General features: G+C 46.6%; 1 protein-coding gene across 1 annotated transcript in view; it reads left to right on the top strand.

Moving 5' to 3' along the window:
• Positions 1 to 19,659, top strand: part of FRAS1 (Fraser extracellular matrix complex subunit 1) — a 173,862-nt gene that overhangs the window by 133,721 nt on the left and 20,482 nt on the right. Inside the window, exons 32-51 of the mRNA XM_080407940.1 lie at positions 1,904 to 2,018; positions 2,503 to 2,640; positions 3,454 to 3,486; positions 4,234 to 4,365; positions 5,074 to 5,199; positions 6,013 to 6,260; positions 7,753 to 7,901; positions 8,347 to 8,509; positions 9,184 to 9,319; positions 10,274 to 10,470; positions 10,854 to 11,007; positions 11,582 to 11,845; positions 11,955 to 12,143; positions 12,551 to 12,670; positions 13,099 to 13,278; positions 15,313 to 15,437; positions 16,119 to 16,259; positions 17,180 to 17,407; positions 17,677 to 17,790; positions 18,998 to 19,148. Of these exons, the coding sequence (XP_080264066.1) occupies positions 1,904 to 2,018; positions 2,503 to 2,640; positions 3,454 to 3,486; positions 4,234 to 4,365; positions 5,074 to 5,199; positions 6,013 to 6,260; positions 7,753 to 7,901; positions 8,347 to 8,509; positions 9,184 to 9,319; positions 10,274 to 10,470; positions 10,854 to 11,007; positions 11,582 to 11,845; positions 11,955 to 12,143; positions 12,551 to 12,670; positions 13,099 to 13,278; positions 15,313 to 15,437; positions 16,119 to 16,259; positions 17,180 to 17,407; positions 17,677 to 17,790; positions 18,998 to 19,148 (3,103 nt within the window). The remainder of the gene's footprint in view (positions 1 to 1,903; positions 2,019 to 2,502; positions 2,641 to 3,453; positions 3,487 to 4,233; positions 4,366 to 5,073; positions 5,200 to 6,012; positions 6,261 to 7,752; positions 7,902 to 8,346; positions 8,510 to 9,183; positions 9,320 to 10,273; positions 10,471 to 10,853; positions 11,008 to 11,581; positions 11,846 to 11,954; positions 12,144 to 12,550; positions 12,671 to 13,098; positions 13,279 to 15,312; positions 15,438 to 16,118; positions 16,260 to 17,179; positions 17,408 to 17,676; positions 17,791 to 18,997; positions 19,149 to 19,659) is intronic.

Here is a 19,659-nt window from a genome sequence, read left to right as displayed (position 1 = left end):
ATAAAATACGTTTTACTCAGGGGTGCCTTGCAACCTGCAAGTCCTACCTTTGGGAGAGACAAATAGGCCTTGGAGGTAACTATGAGGCAACCATAACCTTAAATCTTTTCATCATAAAATTGCACTCCCTTGCATCAACGTGATTGAGTTCTGTTCATTTGTCTTCAAACTCCTTCAGAATTAGACTGGCTTCTCGGCTGAAGAGCAAGCACAAAATGTTAAGTCTTCCCATACCTCTGGTCTTGTCTTCTGAGTGTCCTGCTGAGAAAGGTCAGAGAAAGTCTGGTGATTCTTTGGCAGTTAAACTGGACGTAACATCAATACTGATTCTTCTTCACTCAGGTTACCCGTTTCCCCCATATTGATAAAAGGAGCCTGAGCTTTGCTCTAGCAGGACGCAGACTGAGACTGCGTTTGTGTAGGAGAGAATTTTGTAAAGCATGTAGAAGTCTTGTCCCTTCCCTTCCCAAAGTGGCTATATGATAGATACACCACTGTTTATTTTAAGCCTAAGAGTTGATTATGTAGTTAATTTTTGTACAGAGCTATGTACAGCAGTGCTGATGACACAAATAAACTTTTGTCACTTTTGGTTCCAGTTAGATACGTGACACTGTCACATCTAAGAAGGGCTGGCAAGCTTTTACTTACTGCTTCACAACATTCATTCATAGGCTGTGGTTTCTCCTGTGATGTGAAATCCTGTGATGGGTGAAAAACACTGGAGAGGAATGAACTGGGATTTTGGTGGCATGGGGTGACACAAGCTGTTGTCAGGAATCCTCACCTTGCCAGTCTCCAGGCCAATGTCCAGTCTGTCACCCAGGGCCAGCAGAATGGGACACAGATTTGATTGTGAACTAATTACCTGTATCCTTAATTTAGCTTGTTCTCTCCATATTTTGTTTGTGATTATGAAATGAACTGGGTGCTCTTCATATACCCAGCTGAATTATTTAATTCAGTGACTTCCCATAGCTGTTAATTCCACAGGATTAAGGTTCATGAACACATGCTAGTTAACTACTTTTGTGTGCTTAAGTCTGTTTGGGCAGCACTATAATTCCTGTAACGCACTGCCCGTTTGGCTAATGATAATCTTGTGATGGAAAGATCAGAACATTTTTAGACAGATTTAAAAGAAAATGAAAATCTTTGGTTCGTCTGTATTCCAGTGGAAATGGCTGAGTCACTTGCAAGATTTCCTTTAAAAGCAAATCCAGTCCAGCCACATCAGACTCTACCAGAAAACTATGTAGGCAATGAATTATATGTTCATTCAGGGAGGTTTTGATCAAATCAGATTTTCCTTTATCTCCTCTTAGTTGCTGTAGGTCAAAAAAGAAACTCCTCCACCTGTGAGTGTGGAGGTTGTACATCTGCAGAGGACAGAGTGCACTAAAAAAATGCCACTTTCCTGGACAGCCTGGAAGTGGGGATAAGCTCATAGTTTTGTGAAGGAGGAGGTGTTTGTCTCATGTTCGTATGTTTATAAGCCCCTTCTGATTCTCCAGAAAGGACTTAACAGAGGTCAGACTGTATAGAGCTCTCTTCTGTTGAGCGTGATGGTACCCAGTTTCTGCATCCCACGTTCGATTTGGTTTACAAATGAGCTGGAAGTGAGTTTAGGTGGCCCGTAAGACTCTGGCAGATTTTACTCATTATCAAGCTTTCCTGTCCTCTGTAATCTCCTCCCAAATAGTCCCTGTTCTGTACAAGTTTGAGAGACTTGCTGAAGGTTCAGCCCATCCATCCCTTGTCAGTTTTAGACCTAAGAACTAGGCCTTTAAATTCAAAATTCTTATATTTAACTACAGCAAAGTAAATTCTCTTTCACTGCATTTTGGAGTGAATCTTCCCATGTCTCTGGCCTTGATGCTCATGGTCTGATGTGTTTATTGAGGTGCTGGAGGACCGTGTGACAGTGATTGAGCCCCATCACCTCTCCTTTGTAGACCCGGAGATTCCCAGCGAGAAAATCCTGTTCAACGTGACCGTCCCTCTCCCTCCTGGCCAAGGCAAGTGTACCTATTCAGAACGTGGCAGCTCACTGAATTAATTGCTGTGCTTTCGGAGCGCAGCTAATTTTTCCCTCAGGGTATCATTCTGTGGAGGCATCTGTTAATCTGTTTGGCCTCCATTAGCTTTCAGACACCTTGTTTAACTCTATTTCTTTGGCTTGTTTAGGAGGCAGCTGCAGAGCTCGGACAGTTTTCTTACTGTTGTCTGGAACATATTGACTATTGTACCCCGTGGCTTTCTGCTTTCCACCTCCCCAGTGAGAGTTTTTCAAAGAAACAGCTGAGGGAGGAATCGCTGTTTAATTTCTCCTGTCCCAGGAGCCCATCCTCCGTGCAGTTACAGCCGTGTGACTCTTTCAGGAACCACTGAAGATGTAAAAAGCAGTGCCTGGGGAAAGAAAAAGAAGCTGTGGCCTTTCATATCTTGTTTTAAAAATAAAATGTCTTCCTCCTGTTAATACTGAGCTCTCTGCCTTCATAGGTATCGTGGAACATAGAGACAGGCCTCTCTCCCCAGTCAGGTATTTCACCCAAGCAGATATAAACCATGGCAAGATTGCTTATCGTCCGCCGATGGCAGCTCCTCACTTGAGAGAGATCATTGCGTTCTCCTTTGCGGGTAAGGAACTGGATGCGCTTTATAGTGCCTTGTCCGACTGGTAGAGGTAGCTGGACAGCTGGTCTTCCTTCGATCCTGGAATGGCTTCATGGCTGTGTCCGTACTCCTGAGGGCATGAGGCTTGAGGGATACAAAGTAGGGCTCTGACTTGAAGGAGTGTACCAAGAGTTGACCCGTTTTTTGTGACCTCAGTAAGATATTGCCCCGTGGGTTATAGCAGCATTGAGTGGATTATGGGGATACAGCAGTGATCACTGCAGCGTTGAGCATTGCCAACGCTGTTGCTGGATGGGCTGGACAAACTGCTGATCTGCTGCATGGTTAGGGGCTGTTGCTCCTCACTTGCTTGAGATCTTTGTTGCACGGAGGGTTTAGTCCTTGAGATTGAGCCTAGAATTGATGAATATGAACTGAAGCAGTTTAGCCAGGATATTAGAAGATTTCTACTATCAGCCGAGTAACAATCTAGAGCAGGAGGTAGAGGTGCAAAAATAGGAAAAACTTCAAGCATGTTTGATCAGCTGATGCACAGGATTGTGTGATGAAGTGACAGTACATGATAGGTGCACTTCTGTGCATCACCATGCCCTCCACTGACATCCAGAGGAGTTTCATAGTTCGAAGGAAGGGGTGGCATGTTATCTCACCTTACCTGAAGCAACAGCGAGGAAAGAAGTGCTTTCCTTGGTGAGGAGAGACCCCAGGCTGGTTAAATGTCAGCACTTGCTTTCTCCAAAAGTTGTTCAAGTCCACATCAGTATGTGCTTTCCTGTCCTGACCACAATTACTCTGTGCTTGGTTTTGTCCCATCAGGTCTCCCAGAGTCAGTGAACTTCCAGTTCACAGGTATGTGAACCATTTGCTCTTTCCTGGCAAAAGCAGTTTCTATCCTTGTGCCCTTCATGTTGCCTGTTACTCCTTGGCCTTTCTTCTGCTGCAAGCACACCTGTGGGTGCTCAGTGGGAATTTCTGGAAATGCACGTGCCTGGGGGATATTCATTCATCTGTGTCCCAACAGAGTTTTATAGAAGCTAAGCTGCAGCTTGGTAGAGGCATCTTTTTCCAGTAGTTGCATGGAGTCTGTCCTAAAAGCCTCATTCATTGCTGTTTTCCCCCAGTGTGAACAAGGACATCAGAGTTTAACACTGGTTTGGGGAGTAGGGGTTATAATACAATATGGAAACTTTTCAACAATTAAATTACTACTGATAAGCTGCTTGCTTGTTTAACACATCTTTCCCTTTCCATGTGCTTTCTAGCACAGGTATGCAAAGTGATCCACCAGCGAGGAGAAGTCCATGTTCTGACTTATGAGCATACCTGATGGACACATGGAAGATTCTAGATACACATGCACACACACAGACTTTTGCATGTTACATTTGTCTTGCTGGGAGTTGAGTTAGGAGCACAGAAAAATGCTGTTGGCAGGGGTGATTTGTGTGTGTATGTCTATAGACAGAGGTGTAGATTGACAAGCTGGGAGAGACATCAGCGATGTGGAGTGGTGATTTTGTACAGACAGGTTAATTTCCCAGGTGAGTCCCTGAAAACACAACCCTGTGCTCAGGTGTGGATTTTGTCTGTCTCTAGTGTCTGATGGAGAACACACAACCCCAGAGATGATGTTCGTCATTCATTTGCTCTCTGCGGAGCAGCAGCCTCCAGTCTTCCAGATCACAGCTCCGTTCCTGGAGGTCAGCCAGGGGGGCAAAGCCACCATTGGTGAGTAGGGTGCAAGGGATGGGGTGCAGAGCTCAGCCTGAGGCACAGTGTTTGTTGGCAGGAGGCCACATGGATGGAGCAGAGGAGAGTTTTGGACTCGCTCGCTCTGTCCGTTTAGCTAAGGAGCTGTGCTTGTGCAGGTGTAGCAGCAACCACTGAGAAAGCTGTGCAGTGGTGGGTCAGAAGAGTGCCTGGGGATATGGCAGCACTCCTCCAGCGTGTGGCAGCTTGGCTGAGGCAGGGGAGAGCGGGATCAGGGACCTGCTGCTCCTTTACTTTTTCCCCTCTTAAGCTGCTCTGCAATGGCTGAACTACTGGTTAGTGGTGTGATCAGGTACACTGGGTTGTTTAACCCACTTTCTGCTTGTGCCAGGAGGTTCTCTGGGGTTTTCGTTGATAGGCCCCTGCTATATGAGCATGTGCATATCTCTCATAAGCTGAGGGTTTGCATAGCTGTCATTTGTGAGCCGCACTAGCAATAACTTCTCTGATGCAACCTCTGATCTGAGCATCATCAGGGGACTAATTATTTCCACAAAATCAGCAAGCTCTTGGGCTAGGGCAGCTCCGGAATTATTTTACTCTTCATGTACTGACTGAATTACAGTTTTTTTGACTCCGTTCACAAAAGCACATAACAAAACCTAAGGGATATTCCCACTGTAGTGCCTGAGGATGCTGAAACCATGCTGTCTTTCCCCGGCACAGGGATCCAGTTAGCCGTGAGCGACACGGATACAGCTCCCGAGGGTCTTTTCTTTGAGCTGGTGAAACCTCCCCATCATGGCATTGTGCTCAAGTACAGCACAGGCATGCAGGAGCGCATGAGAGCAGGTGAGTTGCGCAGGAGCCCTCCTCAGTACATATTCCTGTCCACATAGCTGGCTTGGTTGACCAGGAGGAGAGAAGTGCCTCTGCAGATGTAGCCGCATCCACCAAGTGTGTGAATTTGCTGTCTGGAAGCGTGTGATTGCAGGAGAAAGTGCATGAAAGACATTTTTCCCATTGTTCATTTGTTCACTTCCTGGCTGAGTCAGCACATTTCCTGTACCAGCTGCATGTGAGCTAGTTGGCAGTCACTCTTGTGATAACTGTAACCAGCTGCTAATCAAAAGGGATGTTATGTTTTATGTGCTAAAGTAAAAATTATCTGAAGTAATTTACTGAAGTAACGTTATGCAATTTCTACTGAACTCTGTGTAAACCTGTTGTGATCCAGCAGTCAAAAGCTCCTGGGGAGTTTTACTGTTGATTTTGGTGGCAGCGGTTTCCAGCGTGTGATCAGATGAACAAATATTATCTGTAGGAGAGTAGTGCAAGCAGAAGTTGTGGACAGGGAAGCCTTATCTGGCTGTGACAGGCATAAGCTTGCAAAGCAGCTGGGGAAAAAGGAGGATCTGTGCAGTCCCTGAAAATCGTGAAGAGTCACCGTGTCTGAAACCGTGAAGGTTACCGCTTTTCCTCTGCCCTGCATATATACTATCTCCTTAATAAATGTCTTCTTAACTCACATCCCTGTAAGGGTGGTATTAAATGCCAGTTTAGTACATGATTAAGTCTTTTCTTAAATTGGGGCCTTAGGTCACTGGAATTGGATCGGTGCTCTGAGCGCAGTATTTCTGAAGTGTGCATTTTCTTTTTGGGAAGGTGACACCTTCACCTATGAGGACGTCACTCGAAATGCTCTGCAGTACGTGCATGATGGTTCAGTAGCAGCAGAGGATAGCATGGAAATCTCTGTCACCGACGGTGTCACCACGGTGACCACAGTGCTGAGGGTAGAAGTGTCCCTGCCGGATAACAACGGTCCACAGCTGGCCCCAGGCTGCTTGCTGGCAATCACCGTGGCTAGTAAAAGCTCCGTGACCCTCTCTCGGTTGCACCTCGCTTACATCGTAAGCTTTCCTCTTTTTCTAAACCCAGTGAATGCAGCCAGCCTCCCTTTCCTTATCCCCTCCCAGACCCTTCACCACACACACCTCTCTGCCATCGGTGTGGATCCGTGGTCGGGAGCTTGGGGTTTGACTGTGTCCTGTAAGCTGCTGCCAAAAAAAGGGATAATCGACTCTTTCATCCATCGGGGTTTTAAGGCTATCCTGTGTTTGACTGTAACAGAGGTGAACTGCCATGCTAAACATGAGAACTGAGCTAATCCCAGATTTTTGTATCAAACAGACTTGCTAATAAAGCATATGGATTTGCTAAGAGATAATCCCTTGAAAATTTCACCTCACCCCCTGTCCAAAATTGCCTGGTTGGTTTGGTTTTTTTCCGGACGTATTTGAAGGGGGGAGGTTTAAGCAACCCAAGACATCACACTCTTTGGTAGCTTGGAGGTGGTCCCTGGGGTTGCATGTGGTACAGGAGTTACCCTGCTGGTGAAGTCCAGAAGGAGGGTGTTTTACTCCTTGTAGATGGTTTAGCAGCAAATGCACCAGCAATGGATTTCAGGCATGCAGGTACGCTCCCCTTAGGGAGGAGAGATTGCAGTGCACGTGTGAGGCTGGAGAGACCTGAGGTGGTGGCTGTCAGGGAGATGATCAGGGAACTGCAGCGGGTGAGGTAGGATAAGAAGGCAGATGAATGTTTTTTCAAAGGGATCAGTCTGGATGCAAGTCTGGGGCCTGGCCTGTCCTCCTTGTAAGGAGGAAGGCTGACAAGGGAGCTGTGCGGGTTTAATCCGAGGAAGAGAACAGTTAGGGAAAAGAGGATTTCGTTCCTGACCCATATGCTGAGGTTATGATGATTTCTGCTTTAAGTCTTACCTTTCAAGCAACCAACAGAAACTTTTAGAAAAAACTGACATCTGAGTTGTGATGTCGTAGAGATGGTTGTATGTAATGTATGTAAAAAAAGCCAAAATCGGCTTTTAGTTTCATGTGAATCCGGCTTTTGCAGCATTGCTGTACATTAGCCTGTATTTTACTGTGAACTGAACTTAGCTTTGTGTCTCTGTCTGAAGCACTAGTGGGCAGCCGTTCCTCCCTGTGCCCGCTATCTGCTAAATTTTGGCTCACTTTATCTGGAGTCAGGAAAAGCATATAACATAAGTGCTCCTGTCCACTACGAGTATAAAGTAATTTGAAACCAAAAATACTGAGTTTACATCTGGAAGATTGTGTTGATGCAATACAAGGACACAAAGAAAACCTCTCTTGAGTGGAGAGAAAATGAAAATAAATTTTGTGGTAGATTCTGAAAATGTCAACCCCAATTGACTCTGTTCTCATCAGTAGAGTTTCATTTAATATTCATCAGCTGTGGGTCTGACCTGGCTAGCTTGATACATTTCCCTATAAAACATTTTATTCCTCCTTCCATTTTTAGTGGAGGGAAATAAAAGCTAATCTTGTCTTGTTCTGATTTGGTTTGTTGCTTCATGTTTAGGACAACAATTCTCCTGACTCGGAGATACAAATTCAGTTAATCTCTCTGCCTGCATATGGCACCCTCTTACGGACTTCAGGCCCTCATGATGAAGAGCTTTCCAGGGTTTATAATTTCACTATGGAAGACATCAACAGCCAGAGGATCAGGTATCAAAGAGCTATTCTTCTTCAAGCCATGCCAGTTAAAAGCTAGACAGGCTTTCCACAGGGATCTCTGGGCTATGTTATGTTAATACGATGTATCAAAAGATATTTTTTCCTTTCTTGGTCCTGTGAGATTATGAATGAGGGCATTTGCTCTGTGCAGAATTAGGTGTTTATGCATGTCTGAAATGCCATAGCTTCATAGTTGGCATAGCTTCAAATTATGGGAATTTTTTCTGTGTCCATGGTGTCATTGTGATGCTTTAGGTAGGCAACACCTAAAACAGTGGTTTAAAAGAACTCAGGGAATGAACATGAAGGAGAGCTGGGAGCTGAAATACCACCTCTCTTTCAAGAGGTGTGTGTTCACCTCTGAATGCAGGTTGAGATGTATTTGCCTGACCATCAGTGAGACTCCCTGACCCAGATTGTGTTCTGGCTTCCACAGCTACTCCACCACGTTTGAGACCAGCAATCAGCCAGTTACGGACATCTTCCATTTTGTTGTTTCTGATGCTGATAACAACCGGCTTGATAGACAGATGTTCACCATCACTATCACACCTGCCCAGACGATGCCGTCACTCATTGCTTTTGCTGACCATATCACTGTAAGTGGCTACCCAGGATACTAGGAACAGCAGGAGGAATGTCTTAGATGTGAGGAACTGAACAGTTTTCCTGGACTGAGAGGAAGTCACTGAAGAAACATGTAGTTGCACATGCAATCTTATGAGTGCAAAGGGTTAACAAATTACTTGGAGGCCAGGGGAGGCTGACAGTACAGCTCTGAACCTCATCTGCTTACATGTGTTCTAGTCAGGAGCTGGGTTCTCCCTAGGGTGTCCTGTTGGCATCAGTGGAACAAGACTGACTTGCCCCTGTTTAATATTTCGTCCCTTATTTCACCAGCTTGTGTGTAAAAGATGAGCAGAAGTCTGAAAACATCTGGTGCTGTGGACTGATAACACAGCACTTCAGACTCCTTATCAAAACGTTTTGAAGTCATCTCCCTCCTTTCCAGCTTTGCATTCCCCCTCCCTTGCCTTCAAAAGGCTCTCCTCGACAAGAAATGCAGTTCTCGCCTTCCAAGAGGTCAACATGACTCTGCCAGTTCGCTTCTTGCCCTGATTTCATGCTTAACAGATCTAGGGGAGGATGGGACAGGACTCTGGAGACCGAGCAAGCCTCTTCCATCAAGGCAGGCTTGTTCAGGAACAGTTGCTGTGTTGCTGTGCGTTGTGTGCATTGGGTGGTAGTTTTGTCATATGCTTTTGCTTTCCAGGTGGATGAGGGGGGCAGGGTCCCACTGCTGGCTCATCACCACCTAACTGCTGATTATGATACTGCTGCCAGGGAAGACCTGAGGGTCACAGTTATCACTCTACCTATGTATGGCTACATTGAAAACACTAAGACAGGTAAACTGCTTGGCTGTCTCCTCTTCCTCCTGGCTAGTGAAAGGGAACGTGGGAATTGCCATGGTGAAGCACATTCTAATCTGTCTCAGTGCAGTGTTGGTTGGCATCAGTTGATCATAAAGAGCTTGTAAGGTCAGCGTTACAAGATAAACTGTCTCTGGGGAGCATTTCCTCCTTATTCTGGTTTGTTGAAGACTGGTCTACGTTGTGAGACTGGGGCATTAAGAGCCTTTTCAAGCCCATGTGTTGTATTTTCATCATGCTTTATTTTGGCTGCCCTTGTTACACAGAACAAACTTTGCTAAATTCCTCTAAATGTCCCAGTAAGCTTTAAGGCTGTGAGAGCTGTGGCAAAGCATGGCTGGCAAGGTTCTCTTATCTCACTGTATTATCAAGAAAAGGTAGGACTTACACCATATTGTCCAAAGATGCTCATCCAGGAGACTTGTCTGCTTAATACTGTGTGGTCGTAACAGGAGCGGCATGTATCATTTTACTTAAATCATAACTTCATAAAATATCGCTGTGGGTTGGCCGGTGTAGTGACTTGTTGCAACAGTGATTGCCTTTCTTCTGGAGAGCAGTGGTTGCTAACCATTACACATCATCCCTCCTAATTGTGTCCTAAACAGTTTTGCAAGGTGAAGCTTGATGTAGAGATTGTGTTGAGGCCAGATGGCACATGAGCCATTATCTCATCTCTGAAGAAAGCCAAAGTAATTCTGGGACGTGGGATTGCTTGTACTACACATAAAACTGCAGCTTCCTCAATGCCTACTCTAATGCAGCAGATGTTGCTTTCTACAAAGGTCACAAGATGTGTGAAAGTCACGTTGTAGGAATGAACATCCTTCTGCACCCTTCACAATGTGCCGTTCTTCTAATCTGGCTCCTTTTGGTTTTAGTTTATCAGTGAATTGAACATCCTTTCACTAGTGATTTTCTGGTTTGCAGGTGAGAGTTTTGGCCCACAGAGTGAGTCTGCTATGACCACAGACGCATCCTTTTCCCTTCAAGATGTTCTAGAGAACAGCATTTACTACTTCCAGAGCGTCCATGAAAGCATCGAACCAACAAGTGACGTTTTCAGCTTTTACACGAGTGATGGCTTCAGCCAGTCTGAGGTGCAGAGCATTAACATCACAATTCAGGTGAGCCCTCTCCTTTGACACACATACATGACTTTTAAAGTACAAGCTTTGCTCACTCCTTTGTAATGTGTGGGAAGGGGATTAAAGGGAGTTTCCTTCCACCCATCTGTTGCCTTCCCCTAGTACAGGCACATAATTCGCCTGTGATGCCAGAGAACAGCTGTGCATTGCCACCTCTTCCCCAGGCCTTATTTCTCTGGTGTCTTCTCCCTCTTAGAAGCAGCCGTGATGCTAGATAGATTTGGAGAAAGTGGTGTAGCCCATTAATGGATATCAGCACCAGTACTGTCCTTTGGGAGCTTGTGTTTCATTCAGGTGGGCAGCGGTCTTTTCCCCTTGGCCATTTCCCTTTTTTTGACTATGTACCTTTGGGACCTGTGCAGCGGCAGAACGACGAGCCCCCGAAGATGGTCCTGGAGCCTGTCAGAGTGCACGAGGGCTCAGGTGTGGTCGTTACCAACGCCTCCCTCAACCTGCAGGACTTGGACACCCAGAACAGTGAGCTCGTCATCGTGGTCAGCAGAAGCCCAGAACATGGTAAGTCTTGACAAGCTTGGGGGTGGCAGAGATGGGATATGTCTTCGTGTGTCACGGTCTGTGTCTTTATATCAATGCACATAACAGCCAGCGATGTGAGGGAGGAGCCTGGTGTACTTGTACAAAGCACATTTAGTCTGTGTTCGGACCAGCAGCCACAGAAGGGCTATGCTTCAGAGCAGACCTGTTCTTTGAGAGTTGTCCCTCACTGTTTGTGGGAGAGGAGAAGGGGGCCTGCATGCATTCCCCTGGGAAGTTCCCTTTTGTGTTACCCCATTTCCAATTGTGGGTTCAGTTCCAAAGAGCGGTGTAACTAGCATCTATCTGCAGTGATAAAGCAAGGCAGGGGCCCAGGTGAAGGCTAAGTGTCATATTAGTGAGGGCTGTGCACCCTTTTGCAGATCCCATGTACGTAGCCAAATTCTTACCAGTTTTAGCAATAAGCGGATAACTTCTTTCAGTTGTGCTGGTAAGGCGAGGTCCACCTCTGTGCATCCCACTGAGAGCTGGCACAGCAAGAGTCCCCAGCAGGCTGTCTTCTCCACATCATTTTCATCCATCTGTTGTTTGCCAGGTCATCTCCGCAGGAGGCAGACTGCTGCGGAGTCCCCGGAGCAGGGACGTGTGCTGTCCGTGGGCTCATCCTTCACCTACCAGGACATTTTGGATGAGCTGATCGTTTATACTCAGAGCGGTGCAGCAGCACAAACAGATGAGTTTGGCTTCTCCATCACGGATGGTCTCTACACGCAGACAGGGAGGCTAGAGTTCTCCGTGGAGCTGCCAAAGAAGCCACCACCCACATTAGCTGTCAACAGGGACCTGCAGCTCCCAGCTGGTACGGGAAGAGGGAGGAGAATGGTATCACTTGGTATTGCTCTGTGGTCCAGGCTAAAGCTGTCACTTAGCTGGGTTGGTTGAAACTGGATTTTCTCCCTTTGATCCAGGCTCTACAGCACAGCTCACAGATCAGCACTTGAAAGCAGCAGCTGTTTATCCAGATGACACAATGATTAGATTTGTCATGAAGAGGGATCCCAGTGTGGGCCGTCTGCAGTTGACCAAAATCGATAATCCAGTTCAGATCTCTGTCAAAGGACCTGTCAAAAGTTTCACCCAGGCTGATATAAATAAAGGTGAGAGTGGTTGGTTTTAGGTAGTCACAGCAAGTAATATGTGGCCGGTTTAGGTAGTCCTGCGAGGAGCTGGGAGTTGGACTCAATGATCCTTGTGGGTCCCTGCCAGCTTGAGATGTTCTGTGATTCTGTAATCTTTATGAGAGGGAGGGATGACTTGAAGCAGGGAAGGGAGAGGGAAAGAAGTAAGATAAGGTTGTTATGTTAGAGCAGAAACACGTATTGTTAAGCAAGTGTTAAAAAGTTGCTCTCAGCAGGAGAAAAAGAATAAAGAGAAAAAGTAATTAAACCCAAATTCAGGAGCTCGGTCAAGCCCCAGACTTATGGTGCCAGCCTGGTTCCAAACTAAGAATTAAATGATGAAGCCTGTAATAAAACCACTTCTTTTCTCCTGTCCCTCTCTCCAGGGCAAGTGGTGTACAGTCACAGGAAAGGGGATCCTGGTGGAAATTTCGCCTTCGCCTTTGATGTGATGAGCGCAGACGGCAACAAACTGAAGGACCAGGTTTTTTATATTAATGTATTAGGTAAAAGACAGTGCTGAAGTTATGTTTTCTTTGCTGCAGAGCTCGGGCCTTTGTAGTTTCCCATCCCATATGCAACTGCAAGTTAAGATGTAATTCTTCAGATGCAGTTTTTATTCGCTGTTAATTCAAAGGCTTTTGAAGTTTGGGGCATGGGGAGAGTTCACGGATGTGAGAATTAGTTCTTTGGCTTCTGACAAACTCACTGAAAAAGGTAGAAAAATTCCCCTTGATATCTTCATACTGTCTAGATCGTCTTTAAGATGTTATAATGTTACCGTCCCCTCAATTAATACCCTGTTTTGGCATTACCAGCCTGGGAGGTGTTTGTGTGCCTGTTGTCTTTTGCTTGAGCACAAGTACCTGCTTTGGATAACACCAGGGAAAGGAGGACAGGTATCTTAACTCAGCTTTATATTTAACCCTTTCAGAAGACAGAGTACCCCCCTCCATCATCACTAACAAAGGGCTGGTCTTGGATGAGAACTCAGCCAAGACAATCACAACCCTCCAGCTCTCTGCCACTGACCAGGACAGCGAGCCAAGCCAGCTCCGGTATGAGCTCACCAGGCAGCCACAGCTGGGGCACCTGGAGCACGCCGCCTCTCCAGGTTAGCAGGGTGGGATTTTACTTGGTTGGGTACTCCTAGGAGCAAAGCACTGGGGGAGAGCTTTTGAGCCCTAGAGATTGACTGCAGGAAAAATGTGCTTGGAGGCAGCAGCACAGAATTAGGTTTCCTGTTAGAAATCAAACGGTCGTTAGCCCAGAGAGTTGGACAACAGGGTGAGTGGAGGCAAGGCAGCCCAATAATCCTGGGTGAGGATTTATTCAGCCTCTGGGTGAGTTGATGCCCCATGGTAATGTTGGCTGGTGGCCTTCACAGGTCAGTCCAGCTTGCCGCTGTGTGAATCTCTTCTTTGAAGACCCATTGCAAACCTTCAGCCTTTTTTGTGACCACATGCAGTACAACACCCAAAAGAATCCATCCCCTAATGTCCATGGTAATAGAGCCCACCTCAGTGGACAGACAACTTGCTTTCAGTCCCCCTCTTGGCCAGTATGTCCCTTGATCCCAAAACACCAGCCTCTTCTCCCACCTGTGCTTTGGAGAGGAAGAGAACTAACTGTTGAGTTAGTTTACAAAGGAAGCTGCACTGTGGTGTGATGGATTATGCTGGATAAAAAATTCTGGTAGTTTGGGGAAGGGAGTTGGTCAATCCTGTGAAACTCAAAAATAATTACCTCCAAACATGATCTGAATTTTAGAGTTGCCACTGACAGTACAAATATTCTGCCCTTCTCTGATGAATTAATCTAGATCTATGCTGTCATATAATATGTTCTTCTGACTTACATTATACTCATCTAAGATTATATTTCTTCTTAGAATTAGATTTCTCATTAACATGGGATTAAAGTGGAAATATCTGCTCTGTGTTTTCAAGATGCAGACAGTCCCTGTACAGCTCAGTTTGAGTGTGTGGTTTGCCTTATCTTCTCACAGTTTAAGATGTCCTCTGGCAAACACGTTGGAAAGCTAGGAATAATGAATGGAAGTTATAATAAGCAAACCCCCTGCTGAGAGAAAATTGAAAACTTGCAATATTTTTGTCTAAATTGCAAACTAAACAGAATCCTGTACTTTGGAGACCTGAAAGAGCTGGATTAAGGATTTTATTCGTCCTGTTATTTAAAACGTGATGATTCTGATTTCTGTGCTTTTTTGTGTCTGTGATGGACTAAGAAAGACATAGTGTCACAACACTGTGAAAGAACTGTTCTCATGATTTAAATGACCGAAACCTAAGGCGAGAGTACCAGAGTGTTCAAAAGAGGGCACAGACCTTTAAAGCTAATGAGCTCTGAGGAAACCTTGGATAATCATCCAGTTTTGGCTCATTTATTTATATCAGATCCTGGTATCGTTTGTAGTGTGGCCAATACTTGTCAGTAGCCATTTAGCATGATAAATCGGTGAAAAACTTTTTGTCAGGGTTTTTGTTGTGGCTAAGAGCAGTAAAACCATCAAGCGCAGCAGTGAGACTTAAAGGCTCAAGTGCTTTTTAAAATGCTTGTTGGTGCCTTTCTGTGCCTGCGTCACACCTAATGACCTGTAAAGATGTCACTGGAAGTCAGAGCTGAAAATGGGACTCAGTCTGTTCTAAATGCAGGGGCACAAGGAGAGGGAAAGGGAGCAGAGATTTTTAAGGCATTTTTGAAAAGAGCTGAGGCCAGGAAACCTTTTGCTCGTACTCAACAATGCCTTGGTCAGATCAGTCCTGCACTGTGGTGAAAATCAAAAGTGTTACATCTGCCGCTTTTCTCACAGCTTCTGTCTTGGCCCATCCCCAACAGGGTGTCCTGACAGTTTGAGGTGCCATCATGAAATTGTATGTCTGGGAAGAAGTCTGTACTTCTTTTTGCAGAAGGGGTGCCATTGCACTAATGTAAAAGTTATCCAGCTGAGTTTTTAGGAGCCTCCATGTGAGCTAAATCCCTGGCTCAGCTGAGGTTCACAATACAGCCTGAATTGGAGCAGAACAAGCCAAGGCTGAGTGCTTATGGCTAGATATGTTCAGCTCACTATATTTTTCACTGCCTCACTCTTTCTATTGCACATTTTCCTCTATTGTTCTTTTTCTAGGGACAAGGATTAGTTCCTTCAGCCAGGCAGATTTGGCATCTCGCAGCATTCGGTATGTCCACACCAGTGATGCTGAAAAGCATACGGATGCATTCGCCTTTTCGGTGTCCGACGGAACGAATGAGGTGAGTGCCAGCATGGTTTTTTGCCCAAGTCAGAGCAGGCTATCGATTCTGTAGGATGTGACAGGAGTATTTTCCTCTTGCGTGCTTGCAAGAGACAGTTACACATCTCTCGCAATGAAACAAGCCACATGTGGGCTTGTCATTTGGCAATGGTGGGCGCTTTTACTTCCCTTGCTGTGAGAGACCTGACGTAGCACAAGGAAGGGAGGGATCCCTGTGTAGGTAAGGGGGAGCCACCTGTGATGTAGCCTTGTGAGACTGGTTTACCGAGATTTCAGTGTCTGTTTCTCATCTGCTTACCAATCGCTCCTGGAGCTCAGCTTTGATCCAGTGCACTGACAACATACCCAGAAGCACAGTTAGACCCTTGAGAAATGTCTTCTTCCTACTTTCTGAAAGAGAAAAATCACAGCAGAGGGACAAAGTAGAATGAGGGAGGGAAGGAAAAGTGGATGTCCATAATTATCACAGAAAGAGGGAGAATAAATTAATGGGGAGGAATAGAAGAGGTCGCCTTCACATGATTTGAGCTTAGAAGGTCACATTGACTCACTACACAAGGCCAAAATGAAGTAACCCACACTCTAGATAACCGTGGTCTCTTTAAAGCGTTACTGTTTCAATGGAGCTGCACTCCTGGTAGACTGAATTCATCAAGAGAGGCTTTTCCTCCTGTTCCAGGTGAGGCAGACATTTGACATCACCATAAATCCTGTGGATGACTCCTTACCCATAGTGCAAAGCCTCGGGATGACGGTTCAGGAAGGGGTGAGGAAAACCATCACGGAGTTTGAGCTTAAAGCAACAGATGCTGACACAGAGGTAAGGCAGGGCTCCCGCTTGCCGCCTCCCTCCTCTCATCTGGGCCAGCTGAAAAATGGGCTTGTGTTCAGAGAGAGAGATTATAGCGAGTGTCATCTCTCCCTGTGATCATACCCTGTCTCATCGCAGCATCAAACAAACAGCTTGTGGAAGGCCCAGTTTGTATATAAATAGATGAATGAGTGTTTGAGCAAAGCAAAGCCCTGGCTTGAGAAATGGCTTCATCTGGCATGTCCCTCAGACACGGCAACAAACCTGCGTGGAAAACACGTAGAAGTTGTGATCAGAGCTAATCCTTGCCCTGTCCCACCTTATCTCTGAACACTGTGGATTTGAACAGAGTTTATATCTAGCCTTGACACTGAGTTTGTGCCTAGCACAGATGAAAATGACATTTCTTCCTCTTCCTGGGGCTGGCTGGAGGCTAAGCCACTAGCCTCATGTTGGTTCTGCCTCCCTGCGCTGCAGTTTCCCTGCAGCAAGAGAGCTCCTGGCTGCCTGTTACTGCCCAGAGCCAAAGATCCTGCACCAAAGGTTCTCGCTGCTTCCACCCTGACAGAGATGACATGGAGCACGTTGCTTAGAATGGCTGCAGAACTGGGGGACTGCTCTTGTGTTCATGGAGTGTCACACGGGCAGGAGCCGTGTCAGACCAGCCAAACGAATAGTTTGGTGTGATGTGCGTAGCCTAGCGCTCCCTGACTGGGGTTGTTTTGTACATAGCCACCTTGGGAGAGGGATAAAGAGAGGGCAGGGCTCAGGGTGAATTAGTTCAGTGTGTGGTGCTGTGTTGGCACCTCTGGTGCTAGGAAAGCTGTCTGGGCATAGAGTCCGTCTCCAAGCAGCTGGAGCTGGAAGGACATGCCTGTCTGGTCCTGGGCTCATGCCTTCAGCTTTGCCGCTCTGTCTCCTTGCTGCAGGCTGAGTCAATTACATTCACAGTCACGCAGCTGCCCCGGCATGGCCTGATTGAACGCACCAGCAATGGGCAGCATTACCACCAAGCCAGCACCTTCACAATGGACGACATCTACCAGAACCGCATCAGCTACAGTCACGATGGTAGCAACTCACTGAAGGATCGCTTCACTTTCACTGTGTCTGATGGGACCAATCCCTTCTTCATCATGGAGGATGGAGGGAAGAAGGTAAGGGAGGAGAAGGGATGTCAGGGACACCCTCTATAGGTGATACTCAGTGAAGGGGAGACTTAGCTGCTGTCACTCCACTGAAGATAAGTGCTGAATATGCCTGTTTCCACAATGCCATTTGCTTCTTACGTGGTGTACCAGCCTTCGTGTGCGCAAACTCACCCCAGGACCTTGATCCTAACAGAGCTGAAGGGAGCAAAGCTGGCAGCATGGTGGGCAAGGCTCTGACTCCCAGAGTAACAGCCGTCTCTCTGAACTTTTGTCAGGTTGTGACAGCAGCACCACAGCGCTTCAAAGTGGACATTCTCTCTGTGGATGACGGGACACCCAGGATCATCACCAACCTGGGTTTGCAGTGGCTGGAGTACATGGATGGCAAGGTAACTGCCACCGGCTTACATTGTTTCTCAAGCTGTTCCAGAAGGAGGAGCTTCACAGGAGAACATCCTGTTCCTTCAGCATTTTGATTTTTGTGATGGAGAATGGGTGTCTCTCTGTGCCCGTGAAGTGTCTTGGGAAAGGCAGAGGTGTGCAGGGATGCCTGCTAAGTGAAGCAACATGGCTCCAGGGCACTAAATCACTTCCTGGACCATCACGCCTGGCTCTTGCTGGCTCTTGCGCGAGCTGTGCAGTGCAGTACAGCTCTGCCCACCTTCCTGGGCAGACATGTCCTGCCCCTTGTCCCTCCTCCCCAGGGTACATTTTCAGCTTTGCTAATGGCAGAGAAGTGTGTCGTGTGCCGCAGCAGCCATAGCAGAGACATGGCTTTCAGAGGAGTGTGGCGTAGGGATTTCTGGCTGTGACATACCTTTTGTTTTGCTGAAGTCCAAGCAAAACCCCAGGAAGCTCCCTCTTGTGCTTGTGTTTGAGGACCTAGGATTAACTGCAAAAAAAAAAAAAACTTTGATTCTTCCCAGGAAGAAAGGTTGGAAGTTACTGTAGTAAGAAAGGGTGTTAAGAAGTGGCTGTCTCAGCTCAAATGCCTTTCAGAAAAAACACTCCTGCAGCCTCAGGCAGTTCAGTTCTCTTTTTCTCCTGCTGATAAAGGTGTTTTCTTTTTAAAGAGAAAGCAAAATATGGTGGAACTGAGGCACATCCATGTGAGGTCATTTGGAGGAGGACCTAGTGCAAGCTCACTAAAGCCGCATGAACTGTCCTGAGTGAATCCTTCCACTTGAGGCTGTTGGCAAATGTTTTTTGCAAAGCCTGGCCTTGCCTGAGCACTGGCACAGTTGATGGAGCAGTGGCTTCCAGGTGAAACGGAAAGATTTGTCGTAGCTTTTAGCCCCAGCTAGGTAGGACTGGGCAGCTTGCTCTGAATTTGCTTTTCTTTGAGCCATGATGTTTTCCTATTAAACAAGCAAGACGTGAGGCAGGATTTGGAGCCTTCCTGTGCTGTCAGACACCTTACGGGGTATCTGTCTGTTCAAGGCCATGCCTTGTCCTCTGTGCTTTTACATCCCCTAGCTTCCCCCTCACAGAGCACTGTGTGACAGAGGGATGGTTGGGCTTTTTGGGTGAACAGTCAATCGGACTTGCACTGCTGGATCTCCAGAGTTTGACTCCCTTGGTTTGGCTTTAATCCAGGCAACCAATCTAATCACTAAGAAGGAATTACTGACGACAGATCCTGACACAGATGACAAACAGCTGATCTATGAGATAACAACTGGTCCCAGAAATGGTTATGTGGAGAACAAGCTGAAACCAGGGACGCCTGTGACCACCTTTACGCAGGGTATGAAGCTGGGCTGTATACTCTTGCTTTTTTCTTTCAGCTGCTTCAGTTTGTCAAGACAGCTTGGGGAAGCGGGGGACAGGGACAGGAAAAGGTGAGAGGGGAGAAGACACAAATGTCTCAAAGGTGTGTCAAAAATAAGAATTGAACTTTGCTGTCATTTGCAGAAATCCTGTAAATTCCTATAGATGCCAACCTGTGTCCTGTAGCACAACCAGGTTTTCCAGACTTGTTAGAGCTGGAGATTTGACTTGGGACAGTAAAGAGGAGCTGTAGGTATTGCATGTGCACCTCGTCGTCACAAGGCCTGGTAGATGTTTACCGTGAGGGTGGCGAGGCACTGGGACAGGCTGCCCAGGGCAGCTGTGGGTGCCCCATCCCTGGCAGTGCTCAAGGCTGGACAAGAGCAGCCTGTGCTGGTGGAAGGTGTTCCACTAGACCAAGGCAGTGGGTTGGGAACCAGAGGGTCTTCAAGGTCCCTTCCAACCCAAACCATTCTGTGATTCTATGT

The sequence above is a fragment of the Falco punctatus genome (assembly GCF_963210335.1).
Source record: "Falco punctatus genome assembly, chromosome: 1".
Lineage (NCBI taxonomy): Eukaryota > Metazoa > Chordata > Aves > Falconiformes > Falconidae > Falco > Falco punctatus.
The sequence above is the reverse complement of the archived record's forward strand: the minus strand, read 5'-3'. Positions and strand labels throughout refer to the sequence as shown.